At 45.3% G+C, this 12,184-nt stretch overlaps 1 protein-coding gene across 13 annotated transcripts in view; it reads right to left on the bottom strand.

Annotated features, from left to right (window-relative positions):
* Window positions 1-12,184, bottom strand: part of KALRN (kalirin RhoGEF kinase) — a 655,749-nt gene that overhangs the window by 55,322 nt on the left and 588,243 nt on the right. For all 13 annotated transcript variants that reach the window (XM_059920949.1, XM_059920948.1, XM_059920941.1 and 10 more), the window contains one exon: window positions 52-182. In XM_059920949.1, the coding sequence (XP_059776932.1) occupies window positions 52-182 (131 nt within the window). The remainder of the gene's footprint in view (window positions 1-51; window positions 183-12,184) is intronic.

Raw genomic sequence — 12,184 nt, forward strand, 5'->3', positions numbered from 1 at the left:
CTTGTCCATTGCACACACGTGCACCAGGCTGGAGTCTGGGGAAGCACTTACATCCTGCCTCTCAGGGCCTTGGCTTTCTGTTCTTCTTCCAGGTTTCTAGGAGGTGTGGGTGGGGTCATGCCCTCATTCAGGCAGCCTGTGGGGTCCTTCAAGCTCCCCCGGTACGAGCCTCCTTCCAGACTCTGAAAAGAGAAGAATGAATAGCCTCAGAGAAGTGTACATGGGAAAGTGGTCTGGAAGTCCTCGTGTCCCCCCAGCCCAGCCACAGCCAACTTGGTGGATCAGTAACCAAGGCTGTCCTCACTGAACTTCAGGGAAACACCAGGAGGCCAGAGACTCCCATCTTCCTGCAGCAGGGAGCCCAGAGTCGCCACCTTCTCAGGCAATTAGGATGTGCTTGGTGTCAGGGGCCGCCAGTTTCCCAGACATAATGAACACCGTCAAAGTGACTGATCTCTGGGTAAGAGCTCCAGAGGTAAAGCTAATCATCGCAATTCTACACCAAACAAGCAGTGAGGAAAGAAAATTCTCACTCGTAGGACCACCAAGTGTGAATTGACAAAGGGAGGGCAGTGATAGGAGAATTTGTTCGGTAAAATCATGTCTGTTAAATCAGCTACGATTTTCTTTGAAGAGGCCAATGAGATGTAGACAAGAAGAGGTAAACAGACTTAGCCTTTTCTAAAAACATCTTTGCTAAGGTTATTTACCAAGGGCTTTCTTTCATTTACTAATCCCTTTCATCTCTTGTAATTAAGGTGCTGCAGGACGAAGAAACAAGTTAAAGGGGCACTTCCCTGGTGGCGCAGTGGTTAAGAATCCGCCTGCCAATGCAGGGGACACGGGTTTGAGCCCTCGTCCGGGAAGATGCCACATGCTGCGGAGCAGCTAAGCCCGTGTGCCACAACTACTGAACCTGTGCTCTAGAGCCTGTGAGCCACAACTAGTGAGCCTGCACGCCACAACTACTGAAGCCCGCACGCTCTAGGGCCTGTGCTTCACAACAAGAGAAGCCACCGTAATGAGAAGCCTGCCCACCGCAATGAAGAGTAGCCCCGGCTCGCCACAGCTAGAGAAAGCCCGAGTGCAGCAACAAAGACCCAACGTAGCCAAAAATAAATAAATAAAATAAATAAATTAAAAAAAAAAAAAAGAAAGAAAAGAAACAAGTTAAAGGGATTAATATGTTACTCTCGAAAGAGCTAAGGGTAAAGGATTCTAATCCTAGATCTGCCAGTTCCTGGATGATTTTAAGTGAGACAGACAAAATCGTTCCATGCTTCAGTTTTTCTCAATTTTCAAGTTGGGTCTCTCCTTTCTACAGAGTTTTAAGGAAAAGTCAGAGACAATAGGTGTGCAACCCCTTGAAAAATTTAAAATGCTCTACAGTGGTGGGTTTCCCCCACTGCCCCCATGGATGGAAGTATTAACAATAAGGATGCTAAAAAATGGGGTCAATCTTAACATTTTTATAAGCGCTGTAGAAGAAAGAGCACGCAGCTTAGCATTTCATTATGCAAACTGGCAGAAACCATGTGGATAAACAGTAAGACTGGAGACCAAGGTCAAGGTGGGCAAATGGAAAACAAATACGGGAGAGTAATCCAAACTATCCACACGAAACGACTGTCTACTACAGCCACTGTTGTAGGAAAAGGAAAGGCTTTACTTTAGCAGTCTTTGAAAACATCAGCCCGAAGGTTAAAGTCACAACGATCAAGAAGTGCCCCCAAAGGTAGTAGGAACAAAAGGCTTCAGCATGGTCTTAAACAAGCCACGCTTGGAGTATCTGTCATAAACTAACTTAGCTGCTGTATTTCAACATAGGCTGAATAGAGGTAGGAAAAGTCCAGGTAAACAAAACAAAAAGTGAATGAGGTGACCAATGGGCCATTATATGAGAACAGGTGGGGATTATTAGAATTGGAGGCTGAAAAACTTAAAGCTGAGATGTCAACCTTCTTTTCCCCCACTCCATCCCCAAATCAACGGCCTGTGCCAAGGGCCAAACATGAATTTGTTACCAACACTAGAACCCAGCATTAAGAGGACAGGGTCTTCAAGCTCGAGAGAGAGAATTTCTTTTAACTTGACATGAAGGTATCTCACAGAACAAGTAATCAACCATGGAAGCTGTCATCCAGAGAAGCAGCCTAGGCTAAAAATATAGAAAGGTCAAGAAGAGTTTAGCTAAATTTATAGATTCAGGATCTGTAACCAGTTATTAAGGAAATGAGTGTTTGGTGCTGAGGTTTGACAAGCCACCGGACAGACAGGCTTTCCAACGACATGTGACATGTCCCCTGGTGCCATCACCAGAGACAGGCTCCCCAGGCAGATGGACCCAGCTGGGGACTGATCCAATTACATGCCTTTTACTTCCCCTCCCACTGTCCCCACTGTCCTGTTCTAGTCTTTGTTCTGTAGCTTGTTGGCTGGCAGGGTGCTGGCTGCAAGGCGTGGGAAACAGGCTTACATCTCTGCTACAAGGCCCTTCCATGGACCATCCATCTTGGCGTGGTCCACTCTCAACTCTTCTACAGAATGAAGGACATCTGAGGAGTCCAAAGTGTCACACAGGGAGATATGTTCCATCTCCTCTTGCCCGACCTGTTATATGAGCAAAGAAGCCCAAGTTATCTCTGGGGAAGGACTCTCTGGGATGGAGTTGAAGAAGGCAGAGGCAGTGAGAGAGGAAGAAGAGGGAAATATAGGGTTTGGCTAAGCTGTATGTTAGCTGTCTCAAATAATGGCATTGGCTATAAATACTTATAATAATTCAAGAGTGATTCCTTCTGAGGACCTGGCTACCTGTGCTAGAGTTGGGATACGAGGTCCCAGCCAAGGGCAACTATGGGTGACCTGCAATTGTCTGTGCTGCTCCTTGGGGGACATGGGCAGTGATGGCTGGTTGATGAGTGGTGGGCTGTGCTGCCCAGGGAGGACTTCTGCCCTGTCTGGCGCTCAGGGCCACAGCAGTCTCAGCAGACAAAGGAAAAGGTGTGCAAAGGGGGAAGCAACAAATGTTGCAAATGGGTGCTCCTAGAGCTGGTGCCATGTCAGGCAACAGAAATGCAAATAGGATTCAAAAAAGAAGATGAAGTGTGGAGGAAGGCTACTGCCACAATAAAAATGAACACACTTCCTGTCAGCTCGATCTTGGACCACATACCCATAAAATGCCCTTCCTTTGGGCTCCTATAAGCACCCTTTACACACCCCCTGAACAGCATTTATTACACAGTGTTATGACCGATTTGCTTGTACTTAAGCAAATATTTACTGCGTTTCTACCATGTGCTGAATACTTACAAAGTGCTGGAGGAATGAAGATGGATAAGACATGGTTCCCTGCCCACCAAAATCTAAGCTACAATGGGTGTTCTTCTAGGTAGGAGGGGTACTATGGGGAGGATGGAAAAAAGGAGCAGGCAGCTCTATGATGGGACAGGGAGGGAAGGGAAAGGCTTAATGCAAGAGGCAATGCTTGAACTGAGTACTGAGAAATGGAAAGGATTTCACTGGATACACCAATGGAAGGATGATCCAGGCAGGAGGAGCACTGTAGCTAAAGGATCAAGTTGAGAAGCTACACAGGGCAGCCCGGGAAGCTGAAGGCCACCTGGTATAGGTAGGATGCAGAGTGTGAAGTAGGGGGAGAGGGGGATTAGCAAGTAACTGTGTGTTATGTGAGTTGGGGGGAGTGGGTACTAGGGAAAGAAGAAGTAGGGAGTGAAATAGACGACGCTGGAGAAGGATGCAGAGATCAGATCATCAGAAGCCTTGTGTGTAGCATATAATCTGCAAAAAACCTAAATCATTATGCTGAACACCTGAAACTAACACAAGATTGTAAATCAACTATATTTCAATTAAAAAAAAAAAAAAGAAGGAGAGACTTTACCTTCTAAGACCAATGATGGGAGAATTTTAAGCAGGAAAGTAACATGATTGGATTTGTTTTAGAAAGATCAGTCTTAATGCTCCTAAGAGCTTTTCATGACCTGGGAAAATGTATCTGATGTGACAGTAAAGGAAAACAGGACTTAAGTTTTATATACTCTATGATTAACTACCTTATTTTAAAAATATCTAAATTTCAACACTGACTATGTCTAGATGATGATATTATGAGATACAATTTGTGTTTAAATTCTTGTCATTTTTCCAATTTTTCTTAAACGGCATATAATGCTTTTATTACAGAAAAGAACTATTAAAAGTTTCTTTAAAAAGGAAAAACGAAAGAAAAGCAAGATCCCTCCAGCAGTCATGTGAAGAGACATCAGGCTGAAATCAGGGAGGAAATGTTGCAACAGTCCAGGCAGGAGAGGATTTTAGAGCATCAACCCTTGACTGTGAGCTCCATTAAGGAAGGTTCTGTGCTGGCAGGACTGGCACATAGTAGGACTCCAAGAATTTATTGAATGAAACTCAAAGAGTTTTATATGAAACTTTTATATGAAACCTCTCGGTCAAAGCTCATCTGATAAAACAACAGTCAGGGTGCTGATCCAGCACCACCTACCACAACCAACCCCTTAGCTGTCCCACCCTTTTATACAAATTAGTATAAAATCTCTTGACAAAAAGTATTAGATCTTAGTCATTCCCAGGCAACTTGGGGGTAAGGGTAGGGAAGACATTTTATAGTAGAAAAACTGAAATCTGGATTTTCCAGGCAAATGACATTACAGGTTTGTGACTTTGGGTTAAAATTTTTTGTTGGATATCTAAACTATTCCATTTTAACAAGCTCAGGAATCTTTTCCACAGAGGGATGCCAGAGGAACTCAGTTCCTGAAAGCATACATCTACATATTGGATATGATGGGGGGGTCATTATTTCCTCCCGTCTGGACAATGAACTTCTGTTAACTCTACTTTACCTTTGACAGAGCAAGCTGATTCATCTAAAGGAGAGCAAAACACACACACAAATGCAGCCTTGCCCTAGCCATGTTCTGTGGCCCACAGGCTGACCTAGGGAGGTGAATGCTATCAAAGTAGGAGAACCAGAGGGCAGGAAGTCTTGCTGAAGCAGGTAGGACTAATTCTCAGGATGGCAGGCCAGCAGGTAGACTGAACAAGAGCTCAGTCCTGGCCAGTCCCTTCCCTAAAGATTTTCAGGATTTTCAGCCAAGGGTCTGTAAGTGCCATCCTGAGCCCAGTAAACTACTGTGATGTGCCACCTGAGGACCAGAGCTCAGGGAGGAGGCTTTCTTTTTAGAGGCCTAAACATTCATCTCAGGCAGGTGATGGAATCCTGGGCTGTTTAGAAACACACTAGATTCCCATACGTCCAGGAATCTCTTGCTTCTCAAACTTGAGGAATAAAGCCAAATTACATAGATTGCTAAGCTATTATCCTGCAACATTCACCCAACCACGGATCTATTGACTGACAAATACTGTGTCCCTGTGTTAAGGGTGTGACTACAGAAGATAAAGTATGACTGGTTCCCTTTCCCTGTTCTTCACAATGCAAATGAGCTAAGAGCTAACACTTGTGGTATGCTCACTTATCAGTTTACAAAGTGCATTCACACCTTACTCAGTCTTCAACGTAACTCTCGAGATAAGATTCAGGTGGACAGAATCATCGTTGATAAGTGAGATAAAAGAGAGGCCCAAGTAGATGAAGTAACTTGCCCAGGGCTACACAATAAGTAGCAGAGGCAGGACTAACATCTAGGTCTTCTGATTCCTTATACACTCAGCACCACCACCGCCAGTTCCCATGTCTAGGAAAAACTTTATTAAAAATCACACGGGAAAAGCAGGGGGAGCCTTAGTCCTGGCTTAGAGTTAAAGACAATACCTTAATACAAAACCCAGAAAAAGGGCTTCCCTGGTGGCGCAGTGGTTGAGAATCTGCCTGCCGATGCAGGGGACACGGGTTCGAGCCCTGGTCTGGGAAGATCCCACATGCCGCGGAGCAACTGGGCCCGTGAGCCACAACTACTGAGCCTGCGCGTCTGGAGCCTGTGCTCCGCAACAAGAGAGGCCACGACAGTGAGAGGCCCACGCACCGCGATGAAGAGTGGCCCCCGCTTGCCGCAACTAGAGAAAAGCCTTCGCACAGAAACGAAGACCCAACACAGCCAAAAATAAATAAATAAATAATAATAATTTAAAAAAAACCCAGAAAAAGTATTTGAGCTCTCTTTGGGGGGAGGTGGGTGGGCATGCTCTCTTGGCAAACAAAAGCACTGATTAAAGACCAAGGCTGGCAGGTGAGACCTCAGAAGTATCCATTAATGCCCAGAGGGACTCGCCAAAGGAGTTTCCGGGGGTCTTCGGGGTTTTATCTGCACTGCAGGTGAGTGGGGAACCGCTGTCCTGGTTGCCTTAATAGCAGCTTTCCAGCAGGAGAGATCACAACTGCTGGAGGCCACAGCCTTGGCACAGTCATAACCACGTGACCATACAGCACCAAGGGCAGCTTTGGGACTCAGGGACACAAGGGATCTTATGGCTTCTGGGTGGAGCCGGGGGGCCAAATGATTTATTTTTTCTTTCTTTTATTTTTGCTGACAAAGCAAGAGACTTTATTGGAAAGGTGCACCCAGGCAGAGAGCAGCAGGGTAAGGGAACCCAGGAGAACTGCTCTGCCACGTGACTTGAAGTCTCAGGTTTTATGGTAATGGGATTAGTTTTCGGGTTGTCTCTGGCCAATCATTTTGACTCAGGGTCCTTCCTGGAAATGATTTCTAACTACAGCATTTAGTGCCATCTCTTGAGCAACCAAAATAGAAATCAGAAAGAATCTAAGCCCCAGATATAAAAGTCCAAGTATGCCAGATGCTCCTGTAACATTTCCAGATTCTGTAAATTGGGAAGGACCTTATTAGCTCTTCTTATACTGAACTAATTTCCACCCACAGGTTCTGCCCTCTGGAGCAACCAAGAGTGAGACCAGCCCTTCTTTTCCACAGCAGTGCTCAATTATTAGAAGACAGCTCTCGTGTGTCTTCTCTCTCCTAACTTCTTCTCCCCATTCTTAACCCCAGTTTCTGCAACTCTCCATCAAATTACATGGACCACACGGTATTGGTTTCCTCCTCCAGGGAGGGCCCTTCCACTGAGTTCAAGAGCATTTTAGAACGCCAAGTTCAGAACCCAATACATGACTCCACACAACTCATGACAGGCATGGTCTGAAGAGCTTTGAGTACAATGGGGCTATTACGCCCCTGGATCTGTACGTTGTACTTTCATTAATCCAGCCTGTGACCACACTGGCTATTCGGGCAGCTGGAACACTCTTGTACTTACAGTCAAATAAAAACTCCAGAACTTTTACAGGCTCTAGATCTTATCCTCTTCTAAGCTAGAGAGCTCATGAGAAATAGGCATACCAGTCTCGGAGGTGAAGACGTAACTCCGTATTCTCAAACACGGCTGAGGAAACAACCAACTACTGGTGCTCCGTCACTACCCCACAGTGGGTACGTATTGAGATGGGAAGACAGAGAAAGTAGAGGAAAGGAGAAAGGATCGAATTTTGGTTAGAAGATTATGAGAAATCAGACTACTGCTCTTGCATTCCTTTCCGTGACATACGCTTGGTTTTTTATGTTTGGCCAAAGAAATCTCTATAATTCTGGGTTCACTGCAGGTCCTCAAGAAGTAGCTAGTGGTGGAAGAAAAAGTTAAAGCCCTTATTATGGTAAAACCACCACCGAAAGGCCATTCATCCAATAGCCATTTGTAAAGAGCCTGTTACAGGGCCGATCAGCTCCAGCATTATCCTACACTCCCTCTACTCTGGGACATTGGCTCTAATGGGACTTCTCAACACCTGTACTCACATGTTTAACACCTGACCCATGGATCACACAAACTAGAGGCCCACTGAGGTGCCCAACAGTAGCAGTAAGTGAGTAGTAGCAGGAGGAAAATGGTAATCCAAAATATGAAAAATATAGACTTTTAGAAACAAGTGTTTACTGATGTAAACACTTCCCTGGGCTGGCCAGGGAAGCTCTTGTGGAGACATGAGGTCTGAGTGGGACCTTGAGGGGCTGTTATACTTTAGACAAGCAAAACTAAGAAGGAGAACATTCCAGAGAATTGGGGTGGTATGAACAGAAACTTGGGGGGAGGAAAACCAAATGCACGTTTGGGGACAGTGAAGAAAACAATTTAGTTGGAGCTGAGTTCATCGCCCGGAATAATACATGGATGTTGGGAAGGTAAGTTGGAGAATAGGCTGCAGAACATTAGACTACTAGGTAAGTGTGGACTTTATGGGCTGGGGATTTCCAAACTTTGATTATATACTTCAATTAGTAAACACAATTTTGGTCATCCACTCCCCAAACATGTAATTTATTTATAAATTATATTTCTGTACTCCTGTATTACCCTTATGTACATAATAAAACATACACAAAACCATTTTAAAATGATGAGTTAAAGAGATTCTAATATTTTGTTCCAGCACCTCAAAAAACCATCTTGGGTACTTCGAGTCTCCCCCACATTGGAGACCATCGTCGTGTAGGCAAGAGGGAGACAGGAAGCCCTCACCGAGGAGGGAGCCAATCATGGGAGCCTGAGGCCGGGAGGCAGATGGTGGGGAGAAGGATTAAGCAATGGCTACTCTGGGCATGAGGTCAGGGCCCATGCTCAGGTGGTGAAAGAGAAAATGCAAAAAAAAGGGATGATTTTTTAAGGAAAAACAATTTTAATGGTTATTTGCAGAATGAAGAGGGTGTACGGGTCAGTGTGGAGAGGGATGGAGAGGTAGTGAGGAGTGGTCAGGGAGATGGGCTTCGAGAAGTCAATGCAGCACCCATGAGAGCACTCAACTCCCTGCCGTGGGACAGGGAAAGATGGTAGGAAAAGGCACGACCTTCAGGAGTTTGACACTAGCACTAAAAATACCAGCTAACTTTTTTTTTTTTTTAATTAGTAAGAAACATTAGAAAGAAAAGAAGAAGGTCATATGTGTGAAATTTCATTGGTCCTCTATAAGCTAGGATATTTGAAAAGAGAGTTACTGTAATCAAAATTATGATCAGGCAGCTTTCCCTAGAGAGTATCCATCATTTTCAAGTGGAGAAGGGTTTAAACGGCGCTGATGGACAGGACTGCCCAACAAAAGTCTGGCAGAAGCACAGACATTTATCCTAACGAGAGCTGCAGGAAAAACCAGATGAGTGACATGGATGAGAGCAAAGGAAAGGAAAATGCTTCAGATTGTCATCCTGTAGTGATACACTCAAATGTAAAAATACGGGAGGGGAGGAACAGCCCTATTCAAATGAGCTAGCCAAAAAGGAGCTCTTTCACCAGCATGATGCCAAAACCCTGAACGAGCTCAGACTCATAACCCTTCCCTCCAATGGTCTGATTTGTCCAGGAGACAGTCACAAGCTAGACCAGTTTTCACTGACGTACGTTCAGGATGGGGATATGCACCATCTGCCTTAATTTCTTGTGATGAGGTGTCCACACACTTTTGCCCATTGCCCTTTATCATCAGCAACCTCCTTTTGCAAGACTTTGCAAGCTAGAAGACTATCTGAGGTCCCCGAATAAAATTACCCAGTGCTTTCAAAGATCCAATCCATGTTCTGTGTCTTGGCAGCAAAGTCAGCTTCAGGGCTAACCGGACACACATCAGCCACTGCCCAGAGGCCATTGTCCCGTAGGCCAGTGGACCAGGCTTATAAGGAGGCTATTTTGTCTTGGATACTTTTCACCTTTCATCAATGTCACAATCCCAAAAGGACCTGTTAATTGCCCATGCTCATTCCCAAACAAAGCCAAAAAGGTCTTTGGGGTGTAGCTTTTTAGAAGCCATCACTAGCTGGAAACAATCCTACAGGAGGAATGAGGACAGGTGCAAAGGAGAACATGGCAGATAGAGGTCAGGCCTGGGGAGCCGCATGGAGGTGAAACACGCAGAACTGCCTCCAGGATCCGCACTTACCAGCTTGCTTTTGACCAACTGTTCTATTGCACTGACAAGGTCTGCAGCAGTAGGTACTTCGGTGGAAGCCTGCCGGGCTGCTAGCAAAGAGGAGGACTGCAAGACATTGAGCAGCAAAGGAAAAGTAGATTAGCGAGGAATGAGGAACAGCAATTAGGAAGCAACACAGCAAGTCCACAGCTTAAGGCAGGCAAGGGAGGCAAAGCTCTCTGTTTAGAGGGAAGAGATGACAGAGGGAGATGGGGGTAGTGTGGGCGTGGGGCAGCGAAGCAGGGGTGGGACGAAGCTCTTTTTAGTCAGAGGAGCTAAAGGAGCTGAGGGGAGGGGTCACTGAGTTCCCAGGAGACCAACAGGGAAGGGCTGCAGCCACTGACAGCAAGGGGGGAGGGGGCAGACAAGATTCTGGCCACTACAGGGCTGCCCACTGCTGTTCCAGGAAATGAGGGGTCAATAAACCGAGCCTCGAGTGTGTCCAAAGAAGAGAAACTGTCCTTACTTTACCTAGATGTAGATCTTCAGCATAGATTGTCACCATGTGTCAAGCAGAAATGCTAGGAGCAGGGCACTTGGAGACCAGAAACCGCCACCCCATTCACACACTCGCACACACACACACACTCACACACACTCACACACACACACACTCCTCCACAAACACTGCTGCTTCTGGTAAGGCCCCCGAACTGCAGCACTAGGGACATAACAAAGGGCTTCAGCAGGGCTCGTGCGGCTCATGCTGGAGCAACCAGGCACTACCCTGTTCACAGTGAAAGGAGGCTCAAGCCCAGGGCCTTCCTCCTTCCCTCACACCAGCAAGAAGGACTGGTCCACGGCACTGTTTGGTCAATGGTTTGGGCATTCCTGCTCATGGAGGGGCAGTGTTTTGTTTTTTTTCTTCCTACTCCTACTTGAGAAGAAATTGGAAGAGAAACGGTTGACCCTGTGTAAGCTTTAACCCACCCCAGGCTTCAAAGCAGAGGACAATGGAGTACCCAGGGCCCAGGACGCATGGGCACGGTGACCGTGGGAGTAGAACGTTGGACATCCTGGCCAGACTCTGGCTTCAAGTCTGTCCCTTAAGTTATGGGGAAGAATTTCTAAAAGGAAGCTTCTTGTTGTCTAATCTAAGACTTACTTTAGGTAAGTCTTTGCTTCTGAAATGGGCTAAAAAAAATCAAATGAATGTAATTAAGAGAAAGCAACACTCTTTTCCTCTCCTGGGGAAGGCAGGAAAAGAACTTAAATCTCTTTGGAAATCCAAGTTATCTACTTTTTGATCTAGTAATTCTACCTCTGGGAACTTATTCCAAGGACAGAAGTCAAAAGAACAAATGCTGTATGTACCAAGTGATCTGTAGCAGTATTACTCAGAGTAGCAAAAATTGGAAACAATCCAGGATATCCCCAAACAGGCTGGTCAAGCAAATTACGATACATCACATAAGTGAAATACTCCTCAGTTATTAAAATTATAGTTATGAAGGTAAAATTAATAAGATTTTAGGAAATATGAAACATTATTAATATTTAATTTATACATATTAAAAATATAAAACAATAAACACATCATATGCCTATTATAATTATAAAAATAAAACATACATGCATATGAACAAATAGAAGGAAACAGAATTAAAGTAATTGCACAACACTAGAATGGGTGAACTTTTAGAAATTCCTTTTACACCATTGTAAAAATTATTTTAATGAATCCCAATTCCATTTGCTAGAAATTCTGAAGCTCATCCCACTCCCAAATATTCCAGAAAAACACATGTTCAGAAACCAAACAGCAGGACTGAGGAGGTTCACGTGTCTAAAAAGGGGCCAATGCCATCTGCCCCAACCCTGGCTAAGCAAAGGGCTACACAGATGTCTGGGGGTGAATCCGCATTCTCGGTTAAAAATTATCCAGAAACAACATAACATCCTTTCCCCAAAACAAACCGTGCTTGAGGGACTTGAGGGGGAGGGTTCGTGACCTCTCCTTATCTTATGTAAGCTGGCACTTCCATGCGAAGGGCGGTGTGGGATGGCAGATAATGTGACCTGAGTGCCCTGCTCCCCACACACACTATCACTGTTTCTAGAACATTTTACAATAGGCCTCTGGGAACACAGCAGGTTGGTCCTCGTTCCCACCTCAAGGCGAAGCACAGGCATTTCTGCCTCTGGGGATCCAGGATGGGCATCATGCCATGCTTCCTCTAATTCCCTTCCCAACAGTCCAGAGACAGAGCC

The sequence above is a fragment of the Balaenoptera ricei genome, chromosome 4 (genome assembly GCF_028023285.1).
Source record: "Balaenoptera ricei isolate mBalRic1 chromosome 4, mBalRic1.hap2, whole genome shotgun sequence".
In the NCBI taxonomy this organism is placed as follows: Eukaryota; Metazoa; Chordata; class Mammalia; order Artiodactyla; family Balaenopteridae; genus Balaenoptera; species Balaenoptera ricei.